The sequence below is a fragment of the Canis lupus genome, chromosome 8 (genome assembly GCF_011100685.1).
Source record: "Canis lupus familiaris isolate Mischka breed German Shepherd chromosome 8, alternate assembly UU_Cfam_GSD_1.0, whole genome shotgun sequence".
Taxonomy (NCBI): Eukaryota; Metazoa; Chordata; class Mammalia; order Carnivora; family Canidae; genus Canis; species Canis lupus.
In genome coordinates this window covers 61,314,009-61,332,874 of record NC_049229.1, presented here as the reverse complement: position 1 = coordinate 61,332,874, position 18,866 = coordinate 61,314,009, and the positions used below count along the sequence as shown (strand labels likewise).

At 38.2% G+C, this 18,866-nt stretch overlaps 1 protein-coding gene across 19 annotated transcripts in view; it reads left to right on the top strand.

Moving 5' to 3' along the window:
- The window catches only part of EFCAB11 (EF-hand calcium binding domain 11), a 145,180-nt gene that overhangs the window by 19,034 nt on the left and 107,280 nt on the right, over window positions 1-18,866 (top strand). For all 19 annotated transcript variants that reach the window (XR_005363679.1, XR_005363680.1, XR_005363678.1 and 16 more), the window contains exons 4-5: window positions 1,944-2,045; window positions 2,845-2,935. Coding sequence is in view for 7 of the 19 variants with exons in the window: in XM_038545531.1 (XP_038401459.1) it covers window positions 1,944-2,045; window positions 2,845-2,935 (193 nt within the window). In the remaining 12 variants the exon portion in view is untranslated. The remainder of the gene's footprint in view (window positions 1-1,943; window positions 2,046-2,844; window positions 2,936-18,866) is intronic.

Below are 18,866 nucleotides of genomic sequence, written 5' to 3'. Positions count from 1 at the left end.
TCATTCATATGCCGTGATTTATAAGTATGTGTACTTGTGCAGTTGAACCTGTATAATCACTGTCTCCCCTCCACTAGACCAGTAACTCCATTGGAACTGGAATCATGCATGTTCTCTTTTCTATTTCCAGAGCTCAACACTGTGTGGCACCTAGTGGGTCCTAAACATAGATTGACTTTTTAAGTTTCTACACCTTTAGCTACAAATAAGAAAAATGTGGGAAATAAAACTATATTTTTAGTAAAGTGTAATTGACAGAACATATTAGTTTAAGGTGTTTAACATAATGATTCAATATGTTTATGTATTGTGAAATGGTGACCCAATAAGTTGTTACCACCTGTGATCATACAGAGTTACAAAATTCTTTTTTCTCTTGATGAGAACTTTCAAGATCTATTCTCCTAGTAACCTTAAAATATGCAATACAATATTATTGACTATAGCCACCATGCTGTATGTTACATTCCCATGACCTATTTGTTTTATAACTGGAAGTTTGTACCTCTTGATCCCCTTTACCCATTTCACCCAGTCCCCTCCTCCTCCCCTCTGGTAATTACTGATCTGTTCTCTGTATCTCTTAGGCTTTGTTTTGTTTATTAATTTGTTTTGTTTTTTAGATTCCACATATAAGTGGAATCATACCTTGTCTAATTTCACTGAACATAATACCCTCCATGTCCATCCATATTGTAGAGAATGGCAAGATCTCATTCTTTTTTTTCTTAATGGCTGAATAGTATTCCACTGTGTGTATATGTGTGTGTATGTATGTATCACACGTTCTTTATCCATTTACCCACACTTGGGTTGCTGCTATGTCTTGGCTAGTATAAATAATGCTGCAGTGAATATTAGGGTACAGATACCTTTTCAATTAGTGTTTTTGTTTTCTTTGGGTAAATACCCAGAAGAGAAATTGCTGAATCATATGGTAGTTCTGTTAATTCTTTGAGGAACTGCCATACTGTTTTTCATAGTGGCTGCACCAATTTACATTCCTACCAACATTGGACAGAGGTTCCCTTAAGAAAACTATTTTCTATGTTATTTTTTTTAAACCATTGGAGCTATTTTGGGAAAGGTATACAGCTCAGTATTCCCTCACCAAAAGTGCAGGTTCTTAAAAATTAGCACGTAGTTATTGTATGATTTGGGGCTATTTTTAAAATAGTGATGCATTTTGTAATGGAAATTCTGAGTTACTAAAACGAACTGTTCTTTTTATATATTTAGGGCTCAGTTCACTAAAATGTTTAAATTCTTGGCTCTACTCTTTAAACCTACTACAAAGATCCACATTAGAATTCATTTTAATAGACATTGTAAGCACAGTATCCAACCTCATATGATCATGCTGGGCTCTTTTATTCTGAGAATCACAGGAAGAAGAGCCTGAGGCTGCAGAGTAATGGTGGGGTATACCCAAGGCTGGGGACGATGCCAGCTCTATTGTTTATGGAATATTCTCTCCACCTTTATCTCTGGTATGCAATTGGTATTGACTTTTGAGAAACTACTTCTTCACCCCGATCTCCCAGTTGCAAAAAAAACCCAAAAAACCCTGCCATAATGACATCTGGCTAGGAAAAAAGGGATCAAAGAACTATAAGGAAAGAAAAATTAGGACACCTTGTTTAATAAGTAGTTTCTGACCTGTTATGTCTTTTGGAGTCTAGAGTATTACACTTTTTTGAGGTCACCATTCCTTTATCCCCCGGAAAAGCTCAGTGAACTCCAACAATGCCTATCATTTTTTGCCAATGATTGCTGGGGTTGGGCCTATTTAGCATTTAACAAAATGTTTTTTCAACTTTATAGATCTTTAGGAATATGCACTGTTCATCAAAACTAAGATGAAATTTGTTCATGATATGTATCACTTTTTCTTAAAGAGGAAGATGGTCATTTTTGGCTAATTGTTTTTTTCTGACTTTTAGGTATATTGCTTGAGGAGTTTTTAAGTATTGTAAGAAAAAAGAAAGAAGTCCAACTCCATCGGAATGAAATAAGACACATCTTTACAGCTTTTGACAGGCACTGTAAGTATCTTTAAACTGTTTTGATATTAAAAAATTGCTATTAAGAAAAGTTGCTATGTACTCTCAGTAAATAAAATAATATGCTTGGAAGATTATTTTACTATATCCATTAGCTATTACCTAGATGTTGGTGTGAATTTTTTTCTCTATCACAATCTTAAATTCTTGACATTTGCCGTGGATAAAATAATATTTACAGTTATGTAATTGTACTTAGGATTTGTCTACATTGTAATGGGAATAGCCAAAGGACTGGCCATGTGGGGATATAGGTCATGAGCTACCTACAAAGGTGTGGGGAACCATATGGCCTTTTCCTTTGACTCCTACTCTGACCCCACATGATTGGAAAGGATTGTTTTCTCACACTGGATATAGCTAAGAGAAGTGGTTTTGAACCGCCTATGCCCCACAGATCACATACAGGTTGGGAAGACTTGTGGAGTCCAGGGTCAGCATCTTTGCAATTCTAACACCAAACAAGAAAAACAGTATTTTTGAAGAGTAAATTGTTTCAACAATTTGCATAGACTTGAAGCCTAAATGCCATTATGGCAGTGTATGTCTGCAGTCCATTCCTTGTCACTCAGAGAATCAAATAATGACCTATGGGACCATCTGGAATTGCACAGAAGGAGAGTGTTAGTAGATTCTTAAATTCTTCCAATGAAACAATCTCAGATTACCTTATATTTACTGTTCTTCTTAGAGTAATAAGGTTTCAGAGAAATAAGACTGAGATAACCGTTCACAGGGTTTATAGAAGCAAGTGAATGTTTTATATTTTGATTTCAAATAGATCGTGGGTATTTAACTTTGGAAGATTTCAAGAAAGCATTTAGGCTGGTAGCTCCCAAGTTATCAGAAAGGACTGTTCTGGACGTATTCAGGTAAGGCACAAAAATCTTTATGTATACCCACCCCTTGACTTACCATTTGCTTTTATAAGTTTTCAGTCTTAGAAAGAATACTTGTTTATGTAGATTTTTTCCTGTCTGTGCCCTTGATAGTGGAGTGCTTGTACACCAGGGAGATGTGTGTAGACGTTTATTGATAAGAATGGGAGAGGAACAAAGGAAAAGTAGAATTTGTGTGTGTGTGTGTGTGTGTGTGTGTGTGTGTATCAGGAAAAAAAAAGAAACTTTATTCATGTTTAACATGGATGATGTTACACATGAGTCTTGAGTTGTCTGAAGAGTGGAGGTTTCTTGATGGTGGTCCCCTCATTCATTTGCTTTCAAAGTTGTTGATAAATGCTGCAGTTCATGTATCCCTGATAGAGTAGACATAGTGGTTATATTATTTCCTTATTTAGACAAATCCTGACAATATGGGCAAGTGGCTTAAATGCAATTTCTGTTAAGCTGCAGAGTAAAGGCCATAGGGACATCATAAGCACGTGATGTGACAAGACGGCAGAGCTGAGTCTTCTCTGAGCCTTTGCATGAGCTTTTCATCATCTGTTCCCAGGTGTATCTGTTAGTGATCCCTCCTGCATCAAGAGCCAGAAAACCCAAAATCTCACGAAACTAAAAAAAAAGACAGTAGTATATTTCTCCTACATAAACACAGGCAGTCCAGGGCTGACTTGATGGCAACAAATTCATAAAAGACCTGGATTCCTTTCCTCTTACTGTGCTGGCTGCCTCAACACCAGGCATTTCCCTCTTGCTGCAAGGTGACTGCTTAGATTTTGGCCATCACATCTGGATTCTAGCTAGGACAGAGGAAAGGAAGCAGAAGCAGAAGATACTCACTTCCTCTTAAGGCTATCCATTGTTTCTACTTATACCCTAGTGACCTAAACTCGGTTTTAATGCCATGGATAGCTGCAAGAGAGAAGAGACTGGAAAAACGTTGTCTTCGCTCTGTGTAGTCATGTGCCCTTTAAGTTGCTGTTAGAGAGGAAGAAAAAAGTGGATAGTAGTAACAGATGGCAGATATTCCCATTTGGGGTAAAAATAATTTCATGAAATCTGATCAGAAGTCAGTGCTGCTCAATAGAAATGATCAAGTTATTTGAAATAAGGACTTGCTCTCACTGTCATTAATGGTGACCTTTATGATGTTCTTTTACTGTAATATTCACAAGCAAGTTGTTGAGCAAGCTATTGAAGGAGACCACAGGAGTTAAAGCCAGATGTAGACAGAATGCCATAGAACAGTATTACTTAGTTGATTCTAGAACAGCAAAACCTTTGAAATATAGTAGCATCTTTGTATACACTTTGTGATGAGATGAGTAATGAGCATCAATGTATTTCTACCTCATGGAAGGAAAGAACAGAGAATTGTTACTGCATATTTCTTTTACAAAAAGGCAAGTGCCCATAATTGCTGACCTTTATATGTTAAACAGTTTTAGTAGGTACAACCTCATAGCTCAAGTGTATTTTTGAAAAATACACTTAAATACAGCCCTTCTATATTATGCCTTGTAGTGTACAAACAATATTAATTCAGCAGCATGTGCACAATTCACCTGTAAATAAATATACCAAATGCTCACAAATCTTTTTTTTTTGCTCACAAATCTTATACTTCTTATGGTTATGGATTGAAACAGTCTGGAGATCACAGCCAAACAAGGCACTTTTGTTAATTGAACATGCCCATTTTAAACTCTCATTTTTATTATTTTTAGCACCACAGTCCCCAAATGAGAATAAATGATGCATAACACATATTAAATGAAGCTGTGAAACCAAATAAGGAGAGGAAAATAGTTCCTCTAAGTACAGATTGAAGTAGGTCAAAGATGCAGAGATGTCTGTCTTCCACAAAACTCTGTTTCAGTGGTGCCAACAGTTTTCAAGAATAAGGAAAAAAAATCAGTTGCTAAGGCTGTTAGTGATACAAAATTGCATAATGTTTCTAAGGTTAGACACTCACTTTTTGCACAGTGGGAGTTGCGTTTGACTTAATTGACCATTGGGAATGGAGTTCATTTCCCAGGTCCACAGTTACCCAGAAGAAAGTTGATAACCAAAGACACTAGAAGAAGACTGTTAGAGTGGGAGAATCCTAGAGAGACAGGGTCATCTTTGGTGTAAATGACTGAAGTTTTCATTACCTTCAATTCATTGACTGCCATAGTTTCCTAAGAAACTAATAAAATCAAGCTTGGTTTCTTTCAGAAGTAGTTGTCCATACTGCACCTTAATTTTTTTAAGCTGTACCAACTAACCACAACAATAAAACCAACCAACCAAAACAACCAACTCAAAGAGACAGATAGGGGGCATAAGACATCAAAGAATCATTTTGCTTGTAAGTTGATGGATCATTCGTTAAAGCATTCCAAGAGCTAAATGAGATATTTTTAGGTTTGTGAATTGCTGCCTAATTACTCCAGGAATGTTTACATTGTTGATTTTATCATGAATAAGAGCTATATGGTTTTAAATATATATATATTGTCAGGGTTTATAACACATCTCTAATGGGTATATATAGTATAACATTTATGATTAGCAATCATAATTTCTTGTTCTAGTTCTATAGTTACGTGGATTCACAGTTCACCTCTAGGCCTTGTGCCATAGTTTCTACTTAGTTGAACTCTGTCCTCTCATAGGGATCATAACTGCATTCCCTGGTGTCTCTCACATTTCAAAATGTTTTGCTGGGCCATTGTCCTTGAATAAGAATATATAATGGATTGAACATTAACATTTTTTAATCACTTTCCTTTTCTTTGAGAATACTGATTAATCTTATGTTGAAAGTCCTCTTAAATTGTCTGTTGGCTTCTATTTTGTTGGCTTGTTTTGCTCACCATGTCTTGTCACATATTTTCAGCAGTCTATTCTTTGTCCTGTGTTCAATGTGGATTTTCTTTTTCTCTGTTATGGTTTCCTTTTTCTTTTATATACTTCATTCTTAAGCTACATATGCTGATGTTTAATTTCCTTTTGTTATTTTGCTCTATTATTTTATGGTATCTTCCCTCAGCCTCTATTTACTTACGATTCTTGTTTTATAGATGTGTTTGCTTTATTAGGGAAAACAATGATTTTGAGATTTTATTTTTAATGAGTGATTGGGTGCTAATAACAGCTTTTTTTTCTTTTTTTTTTTTTTAAGATTTTATTTATTTGTTCATGAGAGACAGAGAGGCAGAGACATAGGCAGAGAGAGAAGCAGGCTCTTCACAGGGAGCCCAAGGTGGGACTTGATCCCTGAACTGGGATCATGCCCTGAACCAAAGGCAGATGCTCAACCTCTGAGCCACCCAGGCATCCCTATAGCTTTTTTTTTTTCATATAAATTAAGGAAAATAAGTTTTCTTCCAAGGGAAGGGTTTTGAAGAACAAGTTACTTTCTTAAACCAAGAGACAGAAATTGGTATTAGTTTATCTTAGCTCTAAAGATATCCTAAAACGTTTAATATGTGGATTCAAAATATAAGATTCCTTCCATTATTTGAAACTTTGTTTTCTACTTAGAACTAGTAATTATAATTTGTGTGCTAAAATAACTGAAGCTATATCAGAGGTGATGTTTCATTATTCAGGAGTTAAATTCTTTCTTTGAAGATCTTTTTTTTCCCTACCTATTACAAATGGTGGAAGTTCAAGAGGTTTGAGAACTGAAGAGTACTTGTTTGTATGATATGATGAATGTGAGATGATAAGCTGTTTCTAGCACTAAAGGGTTATAAAATATCTTTCCTCTTTAATACTTACAGAACTCATAGAAAATTTTATAGTTTTTTTTTTTTTTTTTTAAACATTCTGAAATCTTCAGTGCCTCTAACAGGTAAGGTTAGAACTATTTAACCTGGCTCTCCAACATCTGGTTCCTTTTCACACCCATCTTTCATTAGCCCCAAAGTCCTGTGTTTCCCTTGGCGTAATGGTTGTTCCTTTGAACATGTGATGTGTATTTAAATTTCATTCTGTTTCCTCTGCTGGCACTGCCTTTCTTTACTTCCTACCTGCCCAGATTAGACCTGCCTTTAAGGTCCTGCTCAATAAAATTTTCTTTTTCTTTATATTGAACAATCTTGTCTCTTTTCACTAAATTTTGGTAGTATTTATGTATGTATTTTTTTTCACTTACTTCATAAACACAAATACAGTGTTCGGGATTATCTTCATAAGGTACTACAAGCTCTTTGAGTTTATGAGCTTACCTACAACTTCCACTTTTCCCAGCATGGTGCCTCATGCATGGTACTTAATAAAAATTGTTAGTTCCTTGTCACTTACTCTGTCCAGTGACAGTGAAGTTCTCACAGGTATTTATTTTTTTTCTGGTTTAATTTACTTCTTCCAAACTAGGAAAAAGTACTTTAAAATGCAGTCAGGAGCTTTAAACTACACATGGCTTTGCCTTCCATTTTTGTCTTTTTGCATGGGGTTTTCATGAATTAATCTCTAATGGCCTCTCTTTGCTTTATTTTGGGGTCGCTTGCAATTCACAATTTAGCCTCAGCTGTTTGTTATCAAGGAGCTGGCTTCGTGTTCTTTCCTGACTTTGCCCGCCATCAGCACCCTGTGGTATTTCTGGCAGGCCTTTTCTCTGCGTGGGTATATTTACTTCTCCATGCCTAGGAGCTTTCTCCATCTCATTGTAAGCACTGAGATTTGCTCTTTCCCACCACCTGTCAATTGGCAAAAAGCTCTGGGAAGCTTCTGCTTTCCAGCAATGAAATGAAATGTGGATGTGCAGAAGCCCCACTTCCTGACCTGCTGTCTGAGGTTCTGAGTGTGCAGGCAGATTGCCAGATACTAAAGTAATGTGGAAATATCGAGGCACCAAAACTCTCTTTAATCATGACTGGAGACATTTAAAGTTATATCTGATATATATGTTTTTAAGATTTTATTTATTTGAGAGAGAGGGTGAGAGCAAGAGAGAGAAAGCATGAGCAAGGAGGAGGGGTAGAGGGAAAAGGAGAAGCATACTCCCCGCTAAGCAGGGAACCTAATGCAGGACTTGATCTCAGGACCCTGGAATCATCACCTGAGCTGAAGGTGGGTGCTTAACTGACTGAGCCACCCAGGCATCCCAGTGTATCTGATATTTTTGGTGTAAGAATCTCATTCTTCATATTACATGGGGAAGGTAAAAAAACAAGGAACCTCTAACTTTCCTTTTCTGGATATTAAAAATGGGTTGATAATAAGAGCATTTTATGACTTTTTGGTGAAGATATTTTCAATGTCAGAGTTTTAGTGGAGTAGGGGTTTAGGAAGTGATAGATATTTTCTTGGCAGAAAGATCATACATGTCTCATGTCACGGCCATTATAGAGGGAAGGGTTGTCATGACCTTGGATAGAATGAACTAACAGACTCTTCTTTTACACTGATTGGAAGAGAGTCTTACAGAGCCAAGGGGCCTAAAGGAGAGTGATTTAAAACAGCATTTATTTTTCAGGGCGCCTGGGTGGCTCAGCTGGTTAAGCATCCAACTCTTGGTTTCAGCTCAGATCATGATCTCAGGGTTATGAGATCATGTTGGGCTCTGTGCTCAGTGTGGAGTCAGCTTGGGATTCTCTCTCTCTCCCTCTGCCCCTCCCTACTCTCTCTTCTCTCAAATAAGTAAATAGAATCTTTTTTTTTTTTTTTTTTTTACCACTTATTTTTCAATTCATTTGCCTCTCTTTTGAAGTAATATTTCTCACTCTTCTTTAACTTTCTGGAATTCTTTTCTGCTGGTAGCACACTTGTTGCATATCATTTTCTCAGACAAGGAAAGGTTTCCTAGTCATTATTTTGTGTATCAGAATGGTTCTCTTATAAATGTAGTCATGTGACCTCAATATGAACACAGTTATTATAGTGAGTACCTACTATGATGAATATGATTATTGATCCAGAATTATCTGCATGCTTCTGTGTATAGAAAAGTATTTTTTTTTCAAATCTAGAAGTCCTATCTCATTCTTTGTATACAGATAGCTGTTACAAGCAATATCTGGTGTGTAAGTATAATGGCCAAAGAAATAGACTTCTTGAATTTTCAATTTTTATTTCACAATTTCTTTTATCTTCTTTGTTTTTATTTCACTTTTTTGTTTCAGAATTGTATTGCCAGAGTTTTCCTTTTCTGATTATCCTCTTGCATGTGGTTTCTGAATGGGCAGTATCAGTGTGTGTAAGCTATTCAAGCTGACCTCAGAATTTCATTTCTTGAGGCCCAGAGCAGTTGAGCATCTGCCTTAAGCTCAGACCCCAGGGTTCTGGGATCAAGTCCCGCATCGAGCTCCCTGCAGAGAGCCTGCTTCTCCCTCTGCCTGTGGGTCTGCCTCTCTCTGTGTGTCTCTCATGAATAAATAAATAAAATCTTAAAAAAAAATTCATTTCTTTGAGGATTTCATACAACATATTGAATAAAACTCTACTTTAAAAATCCAGCTATCGGGCAGCCCCGGTGGCGCAGCAGTTTAGCGCCGCCTGCAGCCCAGGGTGTGATTGATCCTGGAGACCCGGGATCGAGTCCCACATCAGGCTCCTTGCATGGAGCCTGCTTCTCCCTCTGCCTGTGTCTCTGCCTCTCTCTCTCTCTCTGTCTCTCATGAATAAATAAATAAAATCTTTAAAAAAAAATCCAGCTATCGAAATATATTCTAATCGTTTTAAGAAAATTCCAGTTTTTCAGAGGTTTTTTTTTTCCCCCAGAGGGTTTTTAATTGATTTTGTACTGTGAACAAAAGTAATAACCTTGCATTTGAAGAGTGTCCTTTTACCAGTATAACTTTAGAATTGGTGACGCAGGAATTGAGGCTTAGCAACTGGTGGGAAACCAGTAGAGAAGAGTGATGACCTCATTATGCAGATTTTCAAATAGAATGTGTTATTTTGGTTTCTTCCATTAAGCTAACTTAGTTCATATTATCAAGGATATATTATTTGATTGGAAGGAATATTTAATCCTTTTTAGTTAGGATGTCCAGATTTTGTAGTCCTGTTCTATGTTAAGCCCATCCATATGCAAATTCTACTCGCCTTCAAGGTCCCTCTGTTAAACTTTTCTTAGCCTGAAAGCTGGCCCTGCCCTACACCTTACCCACCACCTTGCAACCCCCAAAAGGAAATTATCTTCACCTTCTGCTTTAAATTTCTGTCGTATCTTTCCTTCTTTATACTTAGTCATAGTTATTTGTGCATATATAATCCACTATGAGTGCGAGCTTAACGTGAGTAGGCACAGCAGAGTGTTCAACACCACGCTTGGCGACAGTACAGTATAATTTTGTACGTGTTGAATATATGATTCTATTTTATGAAAATGAATGGCTTATGTAGCAAACGGGCTTTCTATTATGTGTTTTTTATTGTACTCTCAGTGCCACCCTGGCGCCCTGTGAAGGTCATGTGGAGCAGTAAGCCCCACGGCTGGGAAGCAGGAGACTTGAGTTCTAGTCCCAGTTCTTGCCACTTACCCGCCTTCCCACAAATCACCGAACCTCTGTGGCCTGCACTCTCCTCATCTCAGAAATGAGGCTGTTGTGTTATATGATCTGGCAGGCTTCTTCTCATTCCAGAACTCGCTGGTGGGGTTATCTATCATGGAGAGTGGCATGGCGGTCTTCTTTATTTTCCCTGTGTATCACAGATATTATTCAGAATCCACCACTGCATGAATACAGATGTGGTCTGTCAGTGTGACAAAGACCGCTCTCAAGAGGAAATTACTGGCTTTGACAGCTATCCAACCCTGGGTTTAGTTTTTGAGATGTCACTATAACAAGTGTTATGGCCAACGTATCCAATTCCTCATCTACATATATGGTTGAATATGCTGTTCTTGCTGTAATAGCATGAGGGCTATTTTTCTTTTAATCCAACTGTCACATAAGATACTGTTGCCACGGTTTCTTTCTTATGACCAAATGTTGCTAACCCTTTCAGTCATCCCTGAAGTTATTAATAGCCACACATCATGAATGTATTCATGCCATTTTCCTTTATAGAAAGAGGAATCAATTTCTTATGTTTTTCTTTTGCAGTAGATAGCTAACTCCTGGGTAAAATAATCTCGATAATATTATGCATCATATTAATAAAATAAGAAAAGCTTGTACTTAATAAAATAAATTGCCATTTTATATGAGATATTTAAATAAACATTATTTTAAGACATGGAAAAAAATGGGCTTAGAGTTAGGAGTTAACATTTAAGAGTTTTGGTTGTCCCCCTTACATATATCCTAAAAATCAGAATACAGAATTTCCCGTACTGGGTTTTTATCTCCGTGACACAATGACCCATGATGAGTTTGCTACCTCATGTCTAGCCATCTTGTCTATCTCCTACCAGGTGACTCTCCTCCATCAAGCTACGTTGAATATATACACACTTGCCATTTAAAGAGTATTCCAAGGACCAGCAGTATCAGCACCAGGGAGCTTATTAGCAATACCTAATCTCAGGCCCCACCCCAAACGTACAGAGTCAAACGTGTTCACTTTAATATGACCCCTGGGTGGTAGATACGCATATTAAAGTTTGAAAATCACTGGCCTGCCTTTTTGGTTACATTTTGGGTGAGGGAAATTAATATTACTTTTTAAGTATTGCTTTCTAATTGTATTTCTTAACTGCAATAGTTTTTCATTGCCTTCGGGATAGCCCCTAGATCCCTTGGCCTGGTATGCAAGGCCCCTATACACAGATACCTCATATGCCTTTTTAGCATGTCTCCTAGCATTTCCCAAATCAGAAATTCAACTCCGCCATCCTGATCTGCCTACCCTATACTGATCCTATCATTTTTAGCATTTTTGCTCATGCTGCCCTCTCTTCTCTCTTCTCAAACTCCCTCATCCACAAACCTAAATGGCATCCATTCCTCAGAGCTTAGATGAACTCTCTCTTCTGTCTAGCCTTCCCTGAACACTCTGGCCCAGAAAGTTTCTTTCCTCTTCTTAGAACTCCTATAGCACTAGCCACATTAAGGTATCTAATAATAGTAAGCACAACAACACTAGCCACTAACATTTACTGTATTTACTGCATACCAGACACCTTGTTGAATGAATCCTCATAGGACCCTCCTGGGTTAGGCCCTGTCTGTTCCTGTTTTACAGAGGAGGAAAAAGTTTGGAGAGGTCACAGGATGTGCTCAAGGGCACTGGCTGGTGAGTAATGGGTCCAAGACTCAAACTCAGGCAGATTGACTACTGAGCTTAATCCCTGTCATATTCCCTTCTTACTTCTTTTAACAGTGTAAGCATCCTGAGGGCAGGAACCATGCCTTTTATCCCCATAATACCAAGCATGAACATGAGGAAGCAAGGCATATTCACTCTGCCCAGAAATGTTCTTGGTAAACTAGTTGCATAATTAACTTTTCTCTGCGTATGGATTGGATTAGTTTAGATTGTTATACTGAGATTTCATTTGGTTATCTGTACTATACACAAAAGGAACTATTTACAAAAATGTACAAAAGGAAGCTGATGTAGCATTTTATCACATAAGACTATAGCAGGCATCCCAGTTTAGGTTGTTTTGATAGGAACCCATGTGTTAATGCATCTTGCCTTTGGAATTATAATAGTATTTTTCCAAATAAATTGTGAAAGCAAAAGACAATTTTATTTTTATTTATTTTTTTTTTTTAATTTTTTTATTTATTTACGATAGTCACAGAGAGAGAGAGAGGCAGAGACACAGGCAGAGGGAGAAGCAGGCTCCATGCACCGGGAGCCCGACGTGGGATTCGATCCCGGGTCTCCAGGATCGCGCCCTGGGCCAAAGGCAGGCGCCAAACCGCTGCGCCACCCAGGGATCCCCACGCAAAAGACAATTTTAAATAGACCAGTGGGATTTTGTAATTTTAACTGGATAGGGGTGCTAATATATAAATTCACAATTATTTCTTTATAAGGTAGGATTCTGCTTTGATCCACTTGGAAGACCCTCTTATCAGCGGCTGATTTTGGCACTCTGTTTATCATTTCCAGTTTGCCCACAATATCTGCTTGTCATCCCTTCTTGGTTGCAATCTCCTGTCTGAGAAAGTCAGGAAGTGTGGTAATTAAGTGCACTCTGGACTTCTTGTGGCACCTGTTAGTTCCTGTTCCTTCCCTCACCTCTGCCTACCCCAGGTCCTAAACTGACCCCAGAAGAGGCAGCATAGGTTCTAATACTGATAACCTTTACTTTTTTTTTTAACTGAAGTATAATTAGCACCCAGTGTTATGTTAGTTTCAGGTGTACAGTATAATTCAACAGTTCTGCACATTACTCAGTGCTTATCATGAAAAGCATACTCTTAATCCCCTTTATCTCTCTCATCCATCCTCCCCCCACCTCCTCTGTGGTAGCCACTAGTTTGTTTGTATTTAAGCGTCTATTGGTTTGTCTCTTTTTTCATTGTTTCTAAGTTCTATGTTAAGTGAAAACACATGGCATTTGTCTTTCTCTTGACTGACTTAGCATTGTACCCACTAGATCCATTCATGTTATTGTAGATGGCAGGAGCTCATTCTTTCTTATGTCTCAGTAATATTCCATTGTGGGTATAGCCCACATCTTCTTCATCCATCCATCTATGGAAATTGGGTTGCTTCCACATCTTGGTTATTGTAAATAACGCTGCCATAAACTTAGAGGTACGTAGATCTTTTCGAAATAGTGTTTCTGTTTTGGGGGTGTAAATACCCAATAATGGAATTATAGGTTCATATGATAATTCTATTTTTAATTTTTTGAGAAACCTCCATACTGTTTTCTGTGGGGCTGCATCAGTTTGCATTCCCACCAACAGTCCACAGGTTTTCCTTTTTCTCCACATCCTCACCAAAATCTGTTATTACTTGTGTTTTTTATTTTATCCATTCTAATGGGACTAAGGTGATGTCTCATTGTGGTTTTGATTTGCATTTCCCTGATGATGAGTGATGTTGAAGCATCTTTTCAGGTGTCTGTTGGCCATCTGGATGTCTTCTTTGGAAAAATGTCTGTTCAGATAACCTTTACTTTTCCTACCCTTTCTCCTGCTTAGCACCCATCTCTACTCCCACCCTCATCCATGGAACTTGAAATTTTGGGATCCCAGAAGTAGTTACTGGTAGCTAAACATGGCTGCTGGAGTCTTGTGTTGGACCCCGTCATCCTTTCTGCCCATAGTGTATCTGCATCTCTCACCTCAACTTTATTTATTTATTTATTTATTTATTTATTTATTTATTTATTTATTTATTTATTTATTTATTTAAATTATTTTATTTATTTACTCATGAGAGAAAAAAAGGGAGAGAGAGGCAGAGACACAGGCAGAGGGGGAAAAACAGGCTCCATGCAGGGAGCCTGATGCAGGACCTGATCCCAGGTCTCCAGGATCACGCTCTGGACTGAAGGCGGCGCTAAACCCCTGGCCACCCGGGCCGCCCCACCTCAACTCTTTTAGGTTGCAACTAAGCCCCGGGAATAAACGTTTACATCTGTTTCCCCTCATTTTCTTCACTTGTAATCCAGCCTCAGGCAGAGCCTCTGTCCAAGGTTTGGTTCTGACCTGCCCACAGCACATGCTCTCAAGTGGCCTTGGTAGTTGGACCTGCTCCTTGCCAATCTGACCTAAAGCGAGCTGACCATTTGCCGCCTTTCTCCAGTGTGTCTACCTCCTCCCCAGAACACACATACCACAAAAATTTCACTCTCCCTCTCCCATCAAGTGTAATGTCTGAAAGATTTGTGAACTCGTGTGTCTACCTTCCTGAATCCCATTACTTAGATCCCTTGTATCCCATATTGGACCACATTCTCAGTTCAGGCAGAAACTGCTGTGTCTACTTGATAAAAGTGTTTGGACTACCTGAATCCATCTTCTGTACATAGTTCCCCAGCTCTGATCCTATGTAATTCCAGAATGCTTTCCTTATGCTCAGGTTTAGGATAGCTGTCACTCAAGTCACGTCATACCCTTATTGCCATCTGGGAGAACTTTCTCTCATCTATCTTTGATTTCCTCTTTCAGGGACAGCAAATTGTTGGCATGAGTGCCATCAGCATCTTTTCCTGTACCTATAGCTTGCATGCCTCTGAGGGGCTTCAGAATTCTCAGCATCACACCCCAAGCCAGTTCATTAGCATTGTCACACATGATCAGATCGACTTGTTGTCTGTCATCGTTGTACCAAACCTTTCCCTCTGCTCTGCATGTGAGCTTGCCTTCTGCTTCAAGGACAGGGTCCTGGCTTCTGCCCGGATTTTCTTTGCTGCTTCCTCTTCACCCCCAAAAGTTCTCAATTTTCTTTCAATTCTAGTTGTAAGGAACAGGATCTATTATTTTTTTCTTCCTCTCTTTTGTTCTGATATCATCCTCTCCTTGTTTTCTGATCTAAGACCTTTCTCTGTCAGCCATTTCCTCTCCTGTTTATAACTTCCATCACTGTCTACAGACATACCTAATCCTCCAGCCTAGAAAACTGCTCTCCCAACCCAAGTCCCTCCAGGTAGCCCCCCCATTCTTTTTCTCAGGTTTCATTCTTGTCACCTTCTCCAGGTGTTGAACACCCCACCCGGGAGCTCTGTCCTTGATGCTCACACCCCTTCCCCCAACTTTCCTAGCATTGTATCATTCAGTGCCACTGATGGCAGTTCCCTGCTAGTGTAATCTTACTGAATCCATGCAGTGATCCTACGCATTAGCTTTTTGTTACTCATACCCACTCTACAGGTAAAGCTGAGCTCCTCTATTGCTAATTTCAAGCCACAGTAGATGTAATTCTCAATTACTGTATCCTTTGGTTAAAGAAGAAAACTGACGTAGAAAACCGACAAATAATAAAAACATTTTATTTGATGACAGTCACACTGACCTTGTTAATGGTCATGTGTCTTTCTTACACCTCAAAATTGTATCTTTTGATTTAAGAATACCACTGCCTAATAATGGTAGACTGAGTTTACGGTTAAAATAAAACATCTGAACACCTTTAGCATTAAGTATCATTCAGAAGTTATGTTAAAGAACCGATGTGGAAACAAAATTAAAGTTAAAAAATATATTTCTCAACCCAAGTCAATGTTATTTTTAAGATTTCTTGTAATCCATTCATGACTTTGAATAGAAATCTTCTCTGCTTTGGAGATGGCATATTGAGTGAGGCTCAACCCAGGGATAGTAGAGGGCAGTAGAAGAGGCACACTGTTATTCCCTTTTTGCAGAAACCTAACTGTGTTTGATGGAGAGGTGTTCAATGAATATATGAATGAATGAATAAATAAAAGGACAGGAATAGAATGAAGCTGATCAAAGTTTATATCTTCAAATTATGTGTTAAATTGAGTAGAGCATCTGCTGGTTCTTCATTTTATCTGGGATTATTACAGATTGTCTTCTTTACAGGACTTTCAATTGCAGATTTAGATGCAGAGGGCTTAAAAAATATGAATTTGACTACACATTTGTATAGAGATTTAAACTGCTATCATCAGAAAATTATTACAGTAGTTTTAAACTCTATCAGAAAGCTTTTAATGGAACGCTGCCATCATAGTCAAATTCATTTAATTGGTTGGAACCTTCTTTTTCTTTCTCTCTTGTACATTGCCTAGTAGAATAATAGATAAGTTTTTGTAGTGACTAAATTTGTTATAATGTTGGTGCCATTCATTCTACAGGTTACAAGTTGGTCATGACAACAAGTGGCTGGATGTACTTTTCATGGACAACTTATATTCACAAATTGGTGGTTTTGGAGAAATCCTCAGACTTAGTTCTTCAGGGCTATTTCTTTTTACTGACTGATTCATTGTACAGAGATGAGATTTGAACTGTTAAATGCTCAGTTGTGCTGTGTGTATGTTTCCTGGCACCCATGGCTAGATGTGTTTCAGTTAAACAAGAAGGAAAGATAAATGATGGTATGTACTTGCATGTCAGATAGCAGCATCCATCTTTGAGTCAGGAATCTTGGTGGAAAACTCAAAAGTCTTTATTTTATTTTATTATTTTTTAACAATTTTATTATTTTTTTTTTATTCATGAGAGACAGAGAGAGGCAGAGACCTAGGCAGAGGGAGAAGCAGACTCCATGCAGGGAGCCCGATGTGGGACTCGATCCTGGGTGTCCAGGATCAGACCCTGGGCTGAATGAAGGCAGGTGCTAAAGCGCTGAGCCACCCAGGGATCCCATCTCAAAAGTCTTTAAATGTGAAATTACCTCCTCAATCATTTTTATTCCTAATTAAATTAATGTTTGATATTAACACAATAGGCTTGTGTGGTATTCAGTACCATTTTGTGTTCTTTCTCTTTTAGTTTCTGATTTTCATTGTAATTCTTAGTCTTTGTTTTTTGGGGGCAAGCTTATGGTTTAATAAATCAAATTAGCTTTCGTGGGTAGATTTAGTTTTCTCTAATGACTTCCTAACCAAAGTATACCTTCTTATGTGAACAAGCCAAAGTGTATTACTATTTATTTGACTGACAAGGAAAGGCATTTCTGATTTTATTTAGTAGCTGAAGTAAATTACCACAAATTAAATGTGAAATAAATGTATGGTCCTCTCTTAATGAACCAAGCCGGTTGAGAGACAAACAAAACTTGCAGTAGATCTCTTTAACCAGTTGGTGGTGCTAAAAACTCTGATAAGAAACTAATTGAAAAGAGGAGGTTAAGCCAGAGCCTTGCTTGATAAATGTCATTTTATTAGTTTTTGAAAAATTAGTATCAAAAATATATGCCCAGATTATTACATCTTCTCAGCTTAGGAACCAAACCAAATCTCTTCACTAGGCAGCAGAGTACATTCCTAGTAAACTCCTGTAAAGATCTCATTGGCTCCCATAGTGTTCACATATTGGAAATTACATGGTTGTGTAACGTCTGGCTCCATCCTGGAAATAGCCTTTAGCCTGTCGTCTGGGGAATTGAAGTCTGGGTGATAATGTATGCTAGAGTAGTGGACCTGGTTCAATTTATGATCTGAATTTAGATTTAAGAAATACTGTGTAGTAGTATTTTTTACATATTTATTTATTTGAGAGAGAGAACGTATGCACGCATGCAAGAGCACGGGGAGGAGTAAAGGGAGAGATAGACAAGCAGATTCTGCACTGAGCGCAGAGCCCAGCGTGTGGGGCTCAATCCCAGGACCCTGAGATCATGACCTGAGCTGAAACCACGAGTCAGACACTTAACTAGCTGAGCCACCCAGGCACCCCTGATTACTACTGTTTTTACCATTAGTGTGCTTTTTAAGGGCTAGGTTTGCTAACTCTTTTTTAAAAAGAAGATGTGGTTTATGTATACAATGGAATATTACTCAGCTATTAGAAATGACAAATACCCACCATTTGCTTCAACGTGGATGGAACTGGAGGGTATTATGCTGAGTGAAGTAAGTCAGTCGGAGAAGGACAAACATTATATGTTCTCATTCATTTGGGGAATATAAATAATAGTGAAAGGGAAAATAAGGGAAGGGAGAAGAAATGTGTGGGAAATATCAGAAAGGGAGACAGAACGTAAAGACTGCTAACTCTGGGAAACGAACTAGGGGTGGTAGAAGGGGAGGGGGGCGGGGGGTGGGAGTGAATGGGTGACGGGCACTGGGTGTTATTCTGTATGTTAGTAAATTGAACACCAATAAAAAAAATAAAAATAAAAAAAATAAAAATAAATTTTTTAGATTTTTTAAAATTTTTATTTATTTATGATAGTCACACAGAGAGAGAGAGAGAGGCAGAGACACAGGCAGAGGGAAAAGCAGGCTCCATGCACCGGGAGCCTGACGTGGGATTCGATCCCGGGTCTCTAGGATCTCACCCTGGGCCAAAGGCAGGCGCTAAACCGCTGCGCCACCCAGGGATCCCTGTTTAACTCTTTTTAACCCCTTAATTTTTTAGTGCCA